General features: G+C 43.0%; 1 protein-coding gene across 50 annotated transcripts in view; it reads right to left on the bottom strand.

Moving 5' to 3' along the window:
* Positions 1-2,425: 2,425 nt before the first annotated feature.
* The window catches only part of add1 (adducin 1 (alpha)), a 49,055-nt gene continuing 31,796 nt past the window's right edge, over positions 2,426-19,684 (bottom strand). For 3 of the 50 annotated variants that reach the window (XM_090191725.1, XM_090191716.1, XM_090191712.1), the window contains 8 exons: positions 17,250-17,345; positions 16,865-16,957; positions 16,510-16,527; positions 9,816-9,899; positions 9,419-9,575; positions 7,773-7,865; positions 6,506-6,539; positions 2,426-4,777 (listed from right to left, as the gene is read on the bottom strand). In XM_090191725.1, coding sequence (XP_090047851.1) covers position 4,777; positions 6,506-6,539; positions 7,773-7,865; positions 9,419-9,575; positions 9,816-9,899; positions 16,510-16,527; positions 16,865-16,957; positions 17,250-17,345 — 576 coding nt within the window. In that variant the 3' untranslated portion in view covers positions 2,426-4,776. Of the gene's footprint in view, positions 4,778-5,761; positions 5,778-6,501; positions 6,540-7,772; positions 7,866-8,762; positions 9,153-9,418; positions 9,576-9,815; positions 9,900-16,509; positions 16,528-16,864; positions 16,958-17,249; positions 17,346-19,684 lie in introns of those variants that run through there. The other 47 variants (XM_090191729.1, XM_090191718.1, XM_090191715.1 and 44 more) reach the window with 23 other exon arrangements.

The raw sequence follows: 19,684 nt of genomic DNA, 5'->3' as shown, positions 1-19,684 counted from the left end.
CCGCTCAGGAAGGAGACGTGTTCTGTCTCCTAGTGATGAACGTGCAATCAATCCCAGAACAACAGCAAATGACCTTGTGAAGATGCTGGAGGAAACAGGTACAAAAGTATCTATATTCACAGTAAAAATTAGTCCTATATCGACATAACCTGAAAGGCTGCTCAGCAAGGAAGAAGCCACTTCTCCAAAACTGCCATAAAAAAGCCAGACTACGGTTTGCAACTGCACATGGGGACAAAGATCATACTTTTTGGAGAAATGTCCTCTGGTCTGATGAAACAAAAAAGAACTGTTTGACCATAATGACCATCGTTATGTTTGGAGGAAAAAGGGGAATGATTGCAAGCCGAAGAACACCATCCCAACCGTGAAGTACGGGGGTGGCAGCATCATGTTGTGGGGGTGCTTTGCTGCAGGAGGGACTGGTGCACTTCACAAAATAGATGGCATCATGAGGTAGGAAAATTGTGTGGATATATTTAAGGAACATCAGACATCAGTCAGGAAGTTAAAGCTTGGTCGCAAATGGGTCTTCCAAATGGACAATGACCCCAAGCATACTTCCAAAGTTGTAGCAAAATGGCTTAAGGACAACAAAGTCAAGGTATTGGAGTAGCCATCACAAAGCCCTGACCTCAATCCTATAGAACATTTGTGGGCAATACTGAAAAAGCATGTGTGAGCAAGGAGGCCTACAAACCTGACTCAGTTACACCAGCTCTGTCAGGAGGAATGGGCCAAAATTCACCCAACTTATTGTGGAAGCTTGTGGAAGGCTACTCGAAACGTTTGACCCAAGTTAAACAATTTAAAGGCAATGCTACCAAATACTAATTGAGTGTATGTAAACTTCTGACCCACTGGGGGTGTGATGAAATAAATACAATTTGAAATAAATCAATCTCTCTACTATTATTCTGACATTTCACATTCTTAAAATAAAGTGGTGATCCCAACTGACCTAATTTTTACTAGGATTAAATGTCAGGAATTGTGAAAAACTGAGTTTAAATGTATTTGGCTAAGGTGTATGTTAACTTCTGACTTCAACTGTATTTTAGAGAATGTCATTATTTGGCTTAGTTTCACGACAGAAATCCAGCATGTACAAGGTCAATGTTTGTAGTAGGAGTGCGACTCCTTGTGATTTGACCTGCTATACAGCACCGCCTTGTGTAAACCCTTAACAGTGCACTTACATAGCCAACTAAAAAGAGCATCTTTGGTGCTGTAAATAATTAGTTGTGCTAGTATCTTATATAATATAAAACCAGTGGTGGAAAAAGTAGCCAACCGTCATACTTGAGTAAAAGTAAAGATACCTTAATAGAAAATGACTCAAGTTAGTGACCCAGTAAATCTACTTGAAAAAGTCAAAGTATTTGGTTTAAAATATACTTAATCAAAAGTAAAATTATAAATAATTTCAAATTCCTTATATTAAGCAAACCAGATGGCACCATTGTCTTGTTTTTTTAATTTACGGAAAGCCAGGGGCACACACCAACACTGACATCATTTACAAACAAAGCATGTCGGTTTAGTGAGTCCCCCAGATCAGAGGCAGTAGGGATGACCATGGAGGTTTAGTGAGTCCTCCAGATCAGAGGCAGTATGGATGACCAGGGATGTTCTCTGTTTAGTGAGTCCTCCAGATCAGAGGCAGTAGGGATGACCAGGGATGTTCTGTTTAGTGAGTCCTCCAGATCAGAGGCAGTATGGATGACCAGGGATGTTCTCTGTTTAGTGAGTCCTCCAGATCAGAGGTAGTAGGGATGACCAGGGATGTTCTCTGTTTAGTGAGTCCCCCAGATCAGAGGCAGTAGGGATGACCATGGAGGTTTAGTGAGTCCTCCAGATCAGAGGCAGTATGGATGACCAGGGATGTTCTCTGTTTAGTGAGTCCGTCAGATCAGAGGTAGTAGGGATGACCAGGGATGTTCTCTGTTTAGTGAGTCCCCCAGATCAGAGGCAGTAGGGATGACCAGGGATGTTCTGTTTAGTGAGTCCTCCAGATCAGAGGCAGTAGGGATGACCAGGGATGTTCTCTGTTTAGTGAGTCCTCCAGATCAGAGGCAGTAGGGATGACCATGGAGGTTTAGTGAGTCCCCCAGATCAGAGGCAGTAGGGATGACCATGGAGATTTGGATGATAAGTGTGTGAATTGAACTATTTTCCTGTCCTGCTAAGCATTCAAAATGTAATGAGTACTTTTGGGTGTCAAGGAAAATGTCTGGAGTAAAAAGTACAATATTTTCTTAAGGAATGTAGTTTAGTAAAAGTAGTCAAAAATACAGTACAGATACACCCCAAAAAAACAACTTTAATACTTTAAAGTATTTTTTTACACAAGTACTTTACACCACAGTATAAAACAAATGTAATTTAAGACAAATATTTAATTGAAATCACAAAAACACATTGGTTTTGAAGGAAGGATTTTTATTAATGGTTAAAAAACAAACAGTTCCATGAAGAAAATGGAGGTGAAGCGATAGATGGGATGATGACACGTTTGTATGGGAAATAGTTCAAACAATACATTGCTGTAAGTTTAAAACAATTGACCACAAAATAAAATAAAATAAATTGCACAACAATTGCAAAGTAATAGTGAGTTACAGTCATAATGGAGAGAGACAGACGTACAATACAAGCTCAAAGCCTTAGTTTCATGCCATGCAGTCCTTCAGGTTCAGGGAACAGGCTAATGTTCTCAGCTTACATCATGTAATATAGCAGGTTTATAATAGCCTTGTCCTATAGTAGTTATTGCAGCCTTGCTAACTCCTTGGGTCATTCTCAAGACTGCACAAACTGATCTGGGACAAGGCTAGATTTTTATAGTGGTCTAAACCAAGCTTCACAGACAAGTGGAATTAATTAATGACATTATCCAGTATTAATACCTATCTGCTAGCCAAACATTTTAAAAGACAAGGTGTAAGATCGCTAGTCTGGTCCCAGAACTGTTTGTGTCGCCTTGCCAATTCCTATCGTCCCAGTTTGGCATGACAGCACAAACAGATCTGGGACCAGGCTGTAAGATCTCACCAACTAGATTGGTTACTGTACTATATCTCCATAGGGTCTTGAGTGCAACTTGAAAGCGAATATGTTTTCTGGAGACAGTCTTTTCATTTCAGAGGGGTTTCACAGGATAGTCCATTGAGGTGTGGTCACGGGTTGTGCATGCAGCGTTAAAATAGTGAGATGTGCCTTAAAGCAACAGGTATTCCTACATTCCATATACCCACTGTTAGCCTGAATCCAGATGGAATGGTTTCGTTTCACCCTCTGTTTGGATCCAGGCAAGCCTACGGTTCTCTAAAAGCAAATGGTAAAACAATAGTGAGTTCCAGGCAGTGTTATATTGTAATTGAGGTGTTTCAGTTCACAGTGCTCTCACAGCAAGTGAAAATGACTCAATTTGTTTTTTGTTGTTGTTGAGAATAACAAAAAAGATGACTATATCATTAACCATACAAAATCTGTGTTCCCTCTTGTAACTGTAGCCATATGTTGTCCTCTTATGTTCCATTAGTCTTTCCTGTGATTGGAGTGATTTGGTTAGGAAGGAGGGGAGAGCTAAAGCAAGCCAAGGATACAGGATTATTATACAACAAAAACCTTCTGCCCTAGTCCCTACACATTCCCACCACATGACCATACAGCCTGTGTAGACCGGTGCAATACCAGCAGTCTCACCAGGTACCACCAAACCCTGGTTGATAGAGGTGGTGACTGATGTTCTCAACATGATTTGAGGTCTTACGGGGGTCGCAGGGCACACGTACATGATGAGTCACACAATGCATCTGTATAAACGGTAGTGTTTTACCTTGGCCATCCGGCCCTTTCCCCTTTCATGCACACCCATCAGGTATACTGCAGAGAGGAAAACCTGCTCTTGTACCCAATGCTGTTTGAGTGAACAGATTTAACGCTAATATTAGACATCAGAAATTAGCACCGTGCAGTTGGTAGTTTTTAAATCTGGAATCAGATTCCACCAGTTTAATTAAATGACAGTTCAAGCATTTCTTTGCTTTTGCCCTCCTTGTTTTTTTTTTTTAAAGACACTGATATAATTAGATACAATCCCAATACATTCTAGTGGTTAAATCAGGTTTTAGTAAAACAAATTTTTTTAAACAAATAAAAAAGGGAAATAAAAATCTACTGCTCACTTAAAGTAGCAAGCCTAAATAGACACGCAGCTGCACTGAACCAGACCGGATGCACACAGTCATTCACCACAGAGCGACCGTTTTTAAAACTTCATAAGCAATTGACCCTTTTTTTTTAAAATATAAAATTGGCACACACTAGGAGGTGAACAGAGTTATAAAGCCAGACAAATAATACTAAGCATGTAGGGTCAAAGGTTGTGGCTCACTCAAGGAGAAGCGAAGGGTTACAGAGTGTAAGAGGGAAAGTCTGGTCTAGGGTTCCTTTGATTTTCCTTCCTTTTCTTCAGTCTTCTTCTTGTTTTTCTTGAGGAAGGAAGGAGTGCGGAACTTCTTCTTCTTCTTGGAAGGCGATTTGCTGGGGGATTCATCGCCGTCCTGTTCGCAGTCTTGGTCGCCGGCAGCATCAGCAGGCTCCTCTCCCACAGCGGTGGGCTGTTCGGTGGCAGCGGGAGTGGCAGGATCTTCGGCAGGGAGGGCGGGGACTGGGGCGTCAGAGGGTTCATCGTCTGGGGTCAGGTCAGGGAGGGTCTGTCTCAGTGTAGCCTGATCACTCTCATCCTTATAGGTGTGCTCCAGCTGAGAATCTGTGAGGAGGGGGAGGAAATGGTTCATCTGCAGGGCCTGCAAAGTGGCTGCAATGCAGACAAAACTACCCTATTCAAAGCTAATAAGAGATTTAGCTGTTAACAGATCACATTACTCTCACTTGGGAGGAGTGATATCTCTAATTTTCTTCTGCAATCATTTAGTCTTTGTTCCATAGTTCAACTCGTGGAGAACACAGAACTAAAAGGCCTGTAGCACTACATCATCCATGAAAACTGACAGGCTACAGTACTTCGGCAGATCAGAATCTTTAGGCACCAATCAAACAGCATGCTCCTCAGCCGAGGCATGCCTATACATAGTACAACACTAGCCATCTCCACCGACTAGCTTTACATTGACGACTCAGACAAGTACAACACTAGATCATTCCACAAAGCCAAGCCCAACAATGATTTAATGCTCCAAAAAATATATATTCAAACGTTTTTTTTTACTTTTTTTTTTAAACGGTCCTTTCCAGCAACTATTGTGGACATGTATCCAGGCCGGCACAGTACAGCTTGGCTCAGTAGTGTGAAAAGGGTCCAGTAAGACCATATTCATGTGCTCCAAGTATTTAATCATTGATTTATTCAGATACACATGTATATTCAGTGCCGAGGGATCTTGTAGTGTTAACTAGTGTGCTCCTGGCTAATATCCATCGGTACAGTGCATCGACTTCATGCTGCTGTAGAACCATTGTGCAGCGTCAGCAGTTGGTCTCTAATTGTGACCGTGTACACAACAAACCAGACAACGTGCTCAGTTTCCAACTGGTATTACTGATCTATTGATAGCAACATTAGACTAATTATCCACAGAAGTGTTGAAGCTACTCAAAGATAAAGCACAACACAAAGCACTGAGAAAAACAGCTGTTTATCACCTTTCCCGCTAAGCCAACAGCAAGCTTCACACTTAGCAAAGCGACAAAAGCATTTATTCTACTACAGCCAAAAATCATGAACGCTGTATACCTGAGATTGGACTCATCTGGAAAAGAAATATAACATTCAATACATTTAAAACAACAAAAAAAAACTACATACATTACCCATTTCATGTGAATCGTAATGCAGGAACGTAGGGATTTAATATAGATTTATTGTAAGATGTTTGCACGTAATACTCAAAAGGTTAAAGTTCACAATAGGTCAACTCCGGGAAGGAATAGAAACCTAAAACGAGATGTGTTTGCTGTGTCTATCTCAGATCTCTCCACTGTCACGGACCATAAACTGTATGGGAATAAGGCCATAGAGGATGAGTGTCTAACCTTTCTGAGTGGTGTTCAGTTCAAACAGGAGAGAAACCTATCCATCCTATGGGTCACCATATGAATCATAATCTGTGTGACAAATCAATGATCTCTACGTATGGTTTTGACATTTTGCACTATGAAGAAAAGCCCGAGAACAGAGGCCGCCATTTTGTCTTTTATACATCAATCTCATAATTTGTGAAATATTTTACGACAGGGAGGACCTCTGAATTGGCACCTGGCAACAAAAGGAAATAAGAATGAAAAGAACAGGAAGTCAAGGACCATAGTGAGGAGGAATAGATACTCAACCCGAGTGGATGGGTTTGGGCCACGGAGAAGGAGAACGAGAGAGAGGAAGAAGAGTCGGAAAAGTGAAGCCATGCAAGGAACGGAGGAGGGGTTAATGGTTTGATCACAAGCCATGAGGGTGGAGGTGGCTGGAACAGTACGTACTTACTATGGCAACAGGTACTCTTTAGCATTCCCATCTCCTGACAGTAGCGCAGCCACAAAGAAGAAGAAGAAGAAGCACAGGTAGAAACACACGTCTATAGATGCAGGTCAATCACAGCCACCACAGTGTTAAAATTATAACATCCAAATGAAAATAGGAGAAACACCAGGAGAAATTAAATTTGGAAAAAAAGAATGGCGACAAGCCATTCTTCGAGGACTCCAAAAGATGGAGAATGGAGAAGTGAACAGGGATTGGAAGTAACGTAAACATGTGTTACAGTCTTGTAAGACCATCGTTGATTAGATTACACCAGTAAATGCCCTAGTAAAGAGAGAACAGTTTGTCCATGGTTTATACTGGGAGAGCACAGCCTGACTTGGGAATGTCAGGGGATAACTATGTCCCTCACAGGGCCCCATAGATCTTGATGCATTCCTTCTTGTATAAGCCATGGCAAGTGTCTGAGAAACTGTACTTTATGGTTTTAGAACCAGTAGTCTCATTATATTAGACATTCTCTTGCCGTATGGTTTTAGAAACAGTAATGTCATTATATTGGACATTCTCTTGCCGTATGGTTTTAGAAACAGTAATGTCACTATATTGGACATTCTCCTGCCGTATGGTTTTAGAAACAGTAATGTCACTATATTGGACATTCTCCTGCCGTATGGTTTTAGAAACAGTAATGTCACTATATTGGACATTCTCCTGCCGTCGTTAAAAGGTGTAATCCAACCGCAATAAAAGACCAAGAGGGATAAATATAATATAATACAAAATGTTTTCTTAAAATATCATAACCAACTTCAATCTTAATCTAATGTAAGAAAGAAAAATCACCCAGCTGTCTAAAAGTTATGGCTCTTCGGTATAGTACCCATTTGTAGAAATATACTGATCTTGAGGAATCATAATCTAAGATAATATTTCTTGGAATGAAAATGTCATAATCCTCCATCTGAATTCCACTGAACATTACCTGACCTTACAGTTGGTTTGTTTCCCATACAATCCAATTCACCCCCCCTATCGACCTCAATTAGCCTCAAACCTCTTAGCCTGTTATTACACATTAAACATCGCATTCAACAGCACCTACAGTTACAATGTTAAAGACATCAGAGGAAGACATAGAAAGGAAGCCCAGTCCCAGCATTTCTTGTTGTTGACCCTTGACCCTGAATGTTGTCACTCAATAGTCGCCCAGATGAAGCCATGCTGAAATGTTGTGTTGCTTGTTGCCGGGCAGACTAGGCCAACTAACCTTCCTCTGCTCTGACAGGGGTGCTGGGTGGTGTGCGGGTCGGACTTTGACCCTTTGCCTCTTCCTCAGGCTCTGGTAACGCATCTGAGGAGTCTGGGGGAGGAAATTAAATCAAACTATTTAAAGTCCATTTCACAAATGAAATAGTTTGTCAACAGGTCAGATTAGAGCAATGAAATCATTGATTTTTCAAGATAGTCAATAACTGATTTCATTTTTTTTTTTACAACACAATCACCCTTAAACCACCACATACAGTAAATTAAAATAGCACAGTCGGAAAACAGTAGAAGAAAACACAGGTAGTGATTATTATTAGAGGATAGACAGTCACACACTGAGGAAGTAACAAAGCCCCCAGTGGCAACAAGACCCATGTAAGTCCACCTTCGCCCCCAGAGAAGGAACCGCTTCCATTGGAGACACCAGATGATTAGTAGTAAACATTTACAAACCAACCCCAAAAGGACAACAGGTCCGTGTTAGGAAGAGGAGGAGGATGGAGGAAGAGTCTCTTTCCCAGGAGTGATTGATGAGAGGGGTCATTCATGTTCATTTGGGAAGGCTTCCTTGGAGAACCACAACCAGCATAAGGATTCCATTGGTTAAACAGAGATCAGTCAAATCAGATGGTAGGGGAGGGTTGCAAAATTCTGGAAACGTATCCCAAAATTCCCAAGTTTTCCAGAAATACTGGTTGAATGATTCCCAGTTGGAGGATTCCCTCCCCGCTGATTCCCTTTTGATTACGGGAAAACTCCAACTGGGATTTATGGAAAACCTGGACCTTTTGCAACCTGAACCAGGAGGAAGGTGGATAGGCAGAAGACAGACGGGTGTTGAGGAATTGGGGATTGGGGGCCTAGTAGTGGGCAGGACAGGAGCAGGATTAACCTCAGAGAGAGAGAGAAGGGACAGGGACTCCAGTCAAAGGTCAGAGTTCAGGACGGAGAGCAGGAGGGCAGGCCAGAGTCAGTCTGCAGTCAGTACCTGGAACCTCAGTGAGGGCAGGCAGCTCTGTGTTGGTGGTGCTGAGAGCCTTCAGCACGGCACAGTGAAACTCCTTGTGAGGAGACTCTGAGGGGGACTCTTCCCCGTAGCCCCCAGTCCCCGACCCCGTGGACGTCCCTGGGCTCCCCTGACTGCCCCCTGACCCAGTCAGAATGTCTCGGCTGGGGAGAGAGGAGGAGGGAGAGGCAGCCTTGGAGGAGGCTGTGGGGGTAGGCTCAGAGACCCCAGGGATGACCAGTCCAACTCCAGCTCCCTGTTCTGGGATACAGAGGGGCTTTGGCGGCAGTGGGGGCTTCTGTGGTGAGGTAGAGGGGGACAGGCCCTCTCCAGGCCCAGCTGAAGAGAGCTGAAAGGACTCTTCACCCTGTACTGGATGAATGATGCAACAACAGTTTCTCTCCATGTCGCCCTGCTTGGTGACGGGTCGTGGGCTCTGGGAGCTTTGTGGAGAACTACCTCAGACCCCACCGATTTATTGTGATTCTGAATCTTTGCTGTTTTGTCTTGCTACTGCTACTACTACTACTGCAAATTAAATGGAGAAAATAGGGTATAAAATGGTGAAACCACTGCAGTGGGTTATGTTCCTGTTTAGGTTAAACGTGCCCTAAGAGCAGAACGGCGGCAGGTCTTACCATCGGGTCCTTTCTGTTTGAGTTCCACCTCTTTGCGGTAATCCTCCAGCTCCTGGTCATACTGCTTATTGAAGGGGTTAGGACCTTTCTTGTTGATGATGACACGTGGCTGGTACTCCTTCTCTATGATGGCCTTAGACGCTGTCACTAGCTCCCCCTAGTGGTACAGACAGGGAGGGACACAAGACAAATTCTTGCTTAAAAACAGGCCTGTTGTGCGTCACAAAATTAAATCTTGCCACAATTTCAAATCGATGCGAACACTGACATTTTCGAAATAAGTTGATACTAGTATGGAGCATTTCAAAGCAGTTCGAGTCTGGACAATAGGATCTATTCATGAAATCACACAGAGTAGCATCAGAGAGGTGAGAGGTCATGGATGGTCAGGAAGTACCTTTCTAAAAGACTTAGCAGGGCTATTGGCCTCTGACAGATCGAGGTCGGCAATAGTGTCCGTACAGTCAGACAGAGGGGCGTCCTGCAATAGTAAACTGAGTGAGGGGGGCATAACCCAGCCCGAGCACACACGTTCATAGTACTCACACACAGTCAAAACGCACACACAGTCAGAACACACACACACACACAGTCAGAACACACACACACACACACAGTCAGAACACACACACACACAGTCAGAACACACACACACAGTCAGAACACACACACACAGTCAGAACACACACACACAGTCAGAACACACACACCAGGGTTTCCGTTAGCCGGTAATTGCTGGCATTTGGCAGAAATAAATACAAAATAAAGCCAATAAATAGAATTGTTGCCGGCCAAATTGACCGAGAGAAAAACAACGGTAGGCAGGCTATCAGCGCGTCACCACCACTTCACAATGTGAGCTGAAGGCAGTATATATATTTTTAAAGCATACTTAAATTGTTTGAAACCTGAATATTTGACTTCATATTATGAGGCCTTGTTTGAAAATCCGACCAGAGTCGATTCTGTTCAAGACTTCATAGGCGGCGTGTGAGTTTCATTTCTACTGATCTGGGTGCTAGTTATGATTTTCATATGCGCATTTTCACGGAACAGTTACATTTCGTTATTATTATTTTTTTACCCTTGATTTAACTAGGCAAGTCCGTTAAGAACAAATTCTTATTTACAATGATGGCCTACTGGGGAACAGTGGGTTAACTGCCTTGTTCAGGGGCAGAATGGCAGATTTTTACCTTGTCAACTCAACGATTCGATCCAGCAACCTTTCGGTTTCTGGTTCAACGCTCTAACCACTAGGATACCTGCCACCCCATAATAACGTTCTCATTTCTCAAAATCACTGCTGCGCGGTTAATCATACAAATCTGAATTAAAATATACAAATATCAATTAAACTAATGCGAGAGCATCAGCTGATACACCGTGATCACTGGCCTCTGCCATATGGACACACTGATACACCGTGATCACTGGCCTCTGCCATATGGACACACTGATATACCGTGATCACTGGCCTCTGCCATAAGGACACACTGATATACCGTGATCACTGGCCTCTGCCATAAGGACACACTGATATACCGTGATCACTGGCCTCTGCCATAAGGACACACTGATATACCGTGATCACTGGCCTCTGCCATATGGACACACTGATACACCGTGATCACTGGTCTCTGCCATATGGACACACTGATATACCGTGATCACTGGCCTCTGCCATAAGGACACACTGATACACCGTGATCACTGGCCTCTGCCATATGGACACACTGATATACCGTGATCACTGGCCTCTGCCATATGGACACACTGATACACCGTGATCACTGGTCTCTGCCATATGGACACACTGATATACCGTGATCACTGGCCTCTGCCATAAGGACACACTGATACACCGTGATCACTGGCCTCTGCCATATGGACACACTGATATACCGTGATCACTGGCCTCTGCCATAAGGACACACTGATACACCGTGATCACTGGCCTCTGCTATATGGACACACTGATACACCGTGTGATCACTGGCCTCTGCCATATGGACACACTGATACACCGTGTGATCACTGGCCTCTGCCATATGGACACACTGATACACCGTGATCACTGGCCTCTACCATATGGACACACTGATACACTGTGATCATTGGTCTCTGCCATATGGACACACTGATACACTGTGATCATTGGTCTCTGCCATATGGACACACTGATACACTGTGATCATTGGTCTCTACCATATGGACACACTGATACACTGTGATCATTGGTCTCTGCCATATGGACACACTGATACACCGTGTGATCACTGGTCTCTACCATATGGACACACTGATACACCGTGATCACTGGTCTCTACCATATGGACACACTGATACACCGTGTGATCACTGGTCTCTACCATATGGACACACTGATACACTGTGATCATTGGTCTCTGCCATATGGACACACTGATACACCGTGTGATCACTGGTCTCTACCATATGGACACACTGATACACCGTGTGATCACTGGTCTCTACCATATGGACACACTGATACACTGTGATCATTGGTCTCTGCCATATGGACACACTGATACACCGTGTGATCACTGGTCTCTACCATATGGACACACTGATACACCGTGTGATCACTGGCCTCTGCCATATGGACACACTGATACACCGTGATCACTGGCCTCTGCCATATGGACACACTGATACACCGTGATCACTGGCCTCTGCCATATTGACACACTGATACACCGTGATCACTGGCCTCTGCCATATGGACACACTGATACACCGTGATCACTGGCCTCTGCCATATGGACACACTGATACACCGTGATCACTGGTCTCTACCATATGGACACACTGATACACCGTGTGATCACTGGCCTCTGCCATATGGACACACTGATACACCGTGATCACTGGCCTCTGCCATATGGACACACTGATACACCGTGATCACTGGCCTCTGCCATATGGACACACTGATACACCGTGATCACTGGCCTCTGCCATATGGACACACTGATACACCGTGATCACTGGTCTCTACCATATGGACACACTGATACACCGTGTGATCATTGGCCTCTGCCATTTGGACACACTGATACACCGTGATCACTGGTCTCTACCATATGGACACACTGATACACCGTGTGATCACTGGCCTCTACCATATGGACACACTGATACACCGTGATCACTGGCCTCTGCCATATGGACACACTGATACACCGTGATCACTGGCCTCTGCCATATGGACACACTGATACACCGTGATCACTGGCCTCTGCCATATGGACACACTGATACACCGTGATCATTGGTCTCTGCCATAAGGACACACTGATACACCGTGACCATTGGCCTAAATGAGTGCATGGAACTCAATGTCCAATGCAGCCGTTGACCTTGATCAACCAAGTAAAAATAAATAAAACCGACAAATAAAAACATAAATAATGAAAATTCTGGTTCTTTCAAATCCCAGTCATCTCTCTCTACTCAGCCTGTCTGCCTCCCTTTCTATCGGTCTTCATTTGAGCTACAGCTAGTGAAGTGCAACATCGTATCTAATCAATCAACTGGATCAGTCCTGAAGCTCTCTAGCAAACTTGCAAGATTGTATCAACTATTCTATTCCAGGCCCTCAGAGTTTCCCACTCCAGTGAGCTCAGGACAGAAAGACGCTTTTACGCAAGGGAAAGGTATTTTATAACCCCCCCCCCCCGGAGATCTTTGTGGGCTATACTCGGCCTTGTCTCAGGATGGTAAGTTGGTGGTTGAAGATATCCCTCTAGTGGTGTAGGGGCTGTGCTTTGGCAAAGTGGGTGGGGTTATATCCTTCCTGTTTGGCCCTGTCCGGGGTTATCATCAGATGGGGCCATAGTGTCTCCTGACCCCTCCTGTCTCAGCCTCCAGTATTTATGCTGCAGTAGTTTATGTGTTGGGGGGCTAGGGTCAGTTTGTTATATCTGGAGTACTTCTCCTGTCTTATCCGGTGTCCTGTGTGAATTTAAGTATGCTCTCTCTAATTCTCTCTTTCTTTCCCTCTCTCGGAGGACCTGAGCCCTAGGACCATGCCTCAGGACTACATGGCATGATGACTCCTTGCTTGATCCCAGTCCACCTGGCCGTGCTGCTGCTCCAGTTTCAACTGTTCTGCCTGCGGCTATGGAATCCTGACCTGTTCACCGGACGTGCTACCTGTCCCAGACCTGCTGTTTTCAACTCTCTAGAGACAGCAGGAGCGGTAGAGATACTCTTAATGATCGGCTATGAAAAGCCAACTGACATTTTTTCCTGAGGTGCTGACTTGCTAAACCCTCGACAACTACTGTGATTATTATTATTTGACCCTGCTGGTCATCTATGAACATTTGAACATCTTGGCCATGTTCTGTTATAATCTCCACCCGGCACAGCCTGGTTCCTCTCTAGGTTTCTTCCTAGGTTTTGGCCTTTCTAGGGAGTTTTTCCTAGCCACCGTGCTTCTACACCTGTATTGCTTGGGGTTTTAGGCTGAGTTTCTGTACAACACTTTGAGATATCAGCTGATGTACGAAGGGCTTTATAAATACATTTGATTTGATTTATGGGTGGCAAAAAATAAATCATGTATTTTTTAATTACTGTGTGAGGTGAAGAAAAAAAAATGACTGAAGCTCAGCTTATTAGTGGTGGACGTGGTGACTGAGAATACGAAATGGGCACATTCCTACAATTGCGCCAGCATGCCAAGTAGGCTACTTATGTGTGCTCAGGCATTAAGTAGACAGAAAAAACAGACACATGCTCATTACTCACATGGAGCACTCCAAACAGACAAAACAAAACAACTCGGAAATTATGGTTTTGAAATAAACCAATAAACGTTTCAACTCTGAGAATGAGAAATGACAGTAGGCCTAATTAGTAAGACATACGTTTCTGTTAATGCATTGTAACAAAATGACGGAGATTAACGGTTCATTTACTGCTGGCTACATATGTAATGTCGAATTGATCAAAATAAACAAACAAACGGCAAACCATTTACCCCAAACAATAAATGCGTAATAATTGGCAGAAGACAGCCGAATGGATTCATTCTAGAGATAGCCTATAGGTGCGACTATTTTCGCCACACACACCACTCCCCCTCCTCTTGTCTCAACATTTTAAATGATACTCCAGGCACATTGTCTTCACATATTTTAGATGTTTTTCCGCTGACAGCTGCAACTCAATAATCATCTAGGCCTTTTGTCACGCGCTGCCTATGAAAGACTTCCTCATTTGATTTATGTATAGACAGGAGTAATTATATAAATATGTTTTTTACTTTAGGGCCTAATTAGACATGCAGCCTATGAAAGACCCTCATATGATTTATGTATAGACAGGAGTAATTATATAAATATGTTTTTTACTTTAGGGCCTAATTAGACATGCAGCCTATGAAAGACCCTCATATGATTTATGTATAGACAGGAGTAATTATATAAATATATGTTTTTACTTTAGGGCCTAATTAGACATGCAGCCTATGAAAGACCCTCATATGATTTATGTATAGACCGGAGTAATTATATAAATATATTTTTTACTTTAGGGCCTAATTAGACATGCAGCCTATGAAAGACTTCCTCATATGATTTATGTATAGACAGGAGTAATTATATAAATATATTTTTTACTTTAGGGCCTAATTAGACAAGCAGCCTATGAAAGACCCTCATATGATTTATGTATAGACAGGAGTAATTATATAAATATAATTTTTACTTTAGGGCCTAATTAGACATGCAGCCTATGAAAGACTTCCTCATATGATTTATGTATAGACAGGAGTAATTATATAAATATAATTTTTACTTTAGGGCCTAATTAGACTAGCGGCCTATGAAAGACTTCCTCATATGATTTATGTATAGACAGGAGTAATTATATAAATATATTTTTTTACTTTAGGGCCTAATTAGACATGCAGCCTATGAAAGACTTCCTCATGCAACATTCCTCTCCTGTTCCCTTGGTTTTCATATCAACTTTCTTTCGTTGTGCAGAAGCCAAAAGGCACAATCCTAGTCATATTAGCAACCCATGCTAGTTGTTGTATCTTTAGATTCACCCGCTTTCTAAATTTCAAACAGGGATTTTCATCTCTGTCCTATACCGCTCATATCAAATGCCCTGTTTAGAATGGTGTTTTGCCTCAATTTGCATTTTGGTAAAGGTTTGAAAAATGGAGGTTTTATTGGCTGCTTCATTACAGGAGTTGCATGTTTTGTTAAGATGAATTACCAAATGTGATTTCTGTCATTCTGAGCATCGTGGATGGAAGCTCTAATAGGTTACACACCCAATGCGTGGGTCTGGTGAATTTCTTTAAATTAAAATGTTCCCGGTCACGTTGTCCAGCGCCACATTTTCCTAACAGAAACCCTGCCGTACACACACACACACACGTCCATACAGTACACACACACACACACACACACCATACAGTACACACACCATACAGTACACACACACATGCAGAGTTTGTTTCAGTGAGGAAAATGGGGCAGTCAAGCATGATAATGGTAAGAAATATGCCAGGCCCATGCATTGCAAGACCACACTTCACATAGAAGTGTGAATGTACTGAAAACACAAACCGAGTGCAACGCATAAGACAGTATATTTAAATCATATCTCTCAAATGACGCTACCAACAGTTACAGCTAAACAGTGAAGAAACAGTTCAGAGACAACCAGCAGTTATTGTTCAAGTCAGGTAACAATAAAGGTCATAAGGTTTAGAACATAAACACTCCAACAATGGCCTCAGCAATCTCCTCAAAAACTCATTCTCTCATAGAGAGAGATAAACGTGTAAGTTAACACAATTTGACTAAGAGCAAATGAGTGGGATCCAACCAAGGTCAGATAATGAACAGGACCTCAGAGGGTAAACCAACAACATGCAAACTCAACTCTGAAGTCATGAAAGCAATCTGACAGACCTGAAGGCTAACGGCATGTTGGGGTTAGCCAACAAAAGGAGGCGGCAAACCCAAATCAACCAAAGGAGATGAACACAACCCGGCCTGTGACGCAGCATGAGGTTTACCTCTGACCGCCATGTTACTTACCTGCCACACTGAACTTCTCTGTGGTCAAAGAATAAGGTAGGTTAAGTTCACTTAAATATCAGGGGGGTGTCAGGTCAGACTTGGGTTCAAATAATATTTGAAATCATTCAAATACTTCTAGCGTTTGCTTTAGTCGGCTTAGAGGGCAGGGTTTGCAGTTTTGGAACTATTGTATTTGTTACATTGCACCAGGTAACTCAATCCAGCCCAGTTTAAGATTTTTAAACAATTTTAAATAGTACTTGAATGCAGGTCTGACTCAGGGTAAGCAGCACACATATTGCCATTTTGCAGGGGTTGCCTGGCTGTGGGGCGGGGCGTAGTGCAGGAGGGGTGGGGCGCTGGAGGGACTCACCTGGATAAAGGAGCGATCCACCATGCTTCCAGCACACAGCACCTGGGACTCTGGCCCTGCTGTCGTGATGTCCTTCAGGTTCTGCTCTCTGATCTAGAGGACGGTGGTAGTCGACAGAAAGAGAGGTTTTGGATACAAAGCCACGGTCAAGACAGAAAAACATCTAGATTCTACCCTTCTCCCGAAGTGTGCACTTGTACATGACCTCTCATGGATTTATCAATGGTGGAATCTCCCTTTCTAGCAATCCTTACACAAATCCAGTGCTTTTAAATCCATAATGGGGAGTGTGCAAGAGAAATACACACTTCGGGTGTAGGGCCGATGGTCGAGACCAAAGCCATGTTGAAATGACAGCCTACCGACGCCTGTATCAACATCATACCTTGTTCCTCATCTCCAACACCTCCTTGGGGTTTGTGTTGAGCGGGACAAACTGATTGGCCACTGCAGCCTGTCGCATTCCTTCCTCATTTGTCCACTGTAATCGCCATAGCAACAATTAAAATAAACAACATGAGGCAGTCAAAATAACATGAAAAAAAAAAGCAAACTAAATCTAGAAATATACAGACCAAGCAGGCTTTAAAGAACTATAATAAATAGGTCATGCTTTTCAAACAGAAATAATGGAGGAGAAGGTACAAATGATTCTGTGAAGGAGTTCTATATATATTACACCTGGAAGCAGTGAACCAATGATGATGCACCTTTTGTCAAGATGGCTCGCTGTTACAACAGTTCTAGTCAGTGCTTTTCAGTATCAAGTTACCCTGTCCCATTACCTAAAGCCCAAGCATCTGACCCTTTCTTATTGACTTGATGGAAATGAGTAGGCCCTCCTACATTACTCGAAGACGCACCATCATCATCATCATTGATACTCTTGCGGTTAGATTTCAATAACAGATACAAATGACAACAAAAAACACACAAAAGAGCAACTGAAGGCATCACAAGATGACGAGAGACTGGAAGAGGGAGGGGTGAAGAAGTGGAGGGGTGAGGACGTGGAGGGGTGAGGCAGGGTGTGAGGACGTGGAGGGGTGAGGCAGGGGGTGAGGACGTGGAGGGGTGAGGAGATGGTGCTGGCTTACAGTACAGTAGAAGCTATGTGGACCAGCGAGACAGTGGCAGTTGGGTGAGGCGTGAGCATCACCAAGTCATTTCCCAGGCTAACGTAACGTACAGTAATAGTAACAGGACAACAGAGATAAAGAGAGAAACACAACGACAGACGAGACACTCGCCGACCACTGACTGACTGAAAAACTAATTGGAGAAAAATAAAAAATACACCCCCCTAAAACATTTTTTTTTTAGAATTGCACGTTATACAAGTTAAAGGGTCTTTAGTTTACGTTTAGATATAAAGGGATGCCCTGGCTTCTATGGTATTTTCATCTACTACTGACATGTTTTATATGACAGAAGTAGAAAACAACTAAGAAGAAATAATCTGGAGCTGTCATTTTTGGAAGGTAATGAACAGGACTGTTTCTGGAGTTCTTGACAGAGTTGTTTAAACCTGAACATAGGTAATGCTCAGCCCGAGACAGAGGTAGAAAAAAAATATATAGGAGACATTTCTTTCTCAGACACAGATATGATTGAATGAGCAGCAAGTAAATCTAACTTAAGCTTCAGAAAAGTAAGTTACTCTGTATTTTTCCTTGGAGAAGCATGAGCTATGGGTTCTTTTCTGCTGTGGAAATGTTTCGGCTGAGCTGTATAAAAGCAGTTAGGTGCAAAATCAAAAAAAACTAGATGACGTAGAGGCAAAGGGTACCTGCATGGTTTGTAGCTAGGATAGGAACATGGGATGGACATGTAGACATGATATACTCACTGAATATGTACTGAGTCTCACAACAACACTTTCTCCTACTTTCCCAGAGGAGATAATCGTTTCAGAAGTTAGACCGGTCAAATTTCCTTTTCTTTATTCACCCACTATACAAGTCCTCTCATGCATAGGAACACTTTAGGAGTTTGGAGTATTTTTTTAAACCGAAATGAAACTTGGAAAGAGGGGAACTAATATGGCATGTTATATCATTTAGGGGCATTTGGGGGAATGGCTGAGGATTGGGGAATAGAGGGGGAGGAGTCATAAAAAAGCAAGCTATGACTCGTGGAATTCCGATTCCATACCGAAAGCAGAGTGGTCTTGAGCACTATACACCCTGTCTTTCACTTTAACTGTAAAAGCTCCAGATGTGATTAGCTGTCTGGCTGATTAGGTCACTTCCTGGGTGCAAACATCAAACAACGCTAAAAAAAAAAATTAAAAAAGGGGCATGCTAGCTTTAAAGTGCATCTAAAAACAGGGATACTGTCTATAAATTCAGTGTATGGTTCTGTTACATTAGCTAGTAATCATTATATTGTCATACCCTCGTCTCATTAACTGCAGTAAAAGATGTTGTGCAACACATCTGAACATTGAACAGTGTGAGGTTTGCTTTAGTAAATGCATCCACCATTATGCTTCAGTTTCACACTGCAATAACGTCCCTGGGTGCACAGTTAGAAAAGCTACAGACGCACAACACCAGACAGAACGGAACGAAAAGAACTCCAAAGCAGCAGAAGTGGTTGGTTAGCAACATCAGAGCCACGCCCACATCACTCTTCCTCCCAGCAAGCACCCATAATGCATCTGGCTACTCATGCAACACAGCATGCGCTGGACAGCTGGGCTGGCACCCTAAAGCTCTAGGGAACAGAGGATGAAAAGAGAGGAGGAGTGGGACTAACAGAGGAGAGAGAGAGAGAGAGCGAGGGACCAACTGCTTAAGAGAGAGGTTAGTAGAGAAA

This window comes from Oncorhynchus mykiss, chromosome 12 (genome assembly GCF_057628025.1).
Source record: "Oncorhynchus mykiss isolate SJ-2025 chromosome 12, ASM5762802v1, whole genome shotgun sequence".
In the NCBI taxonomy this organism is placed as follows: Eukaryota; Metazoa; Chordata; class Actinopteri; order Salmoniformes; family Salmonidae; genus Oncorhynchus; species Oncorhynchus mykiss.
This window is presented reverse-complemented; position numbering and strand designations above follow the sequence as displayed.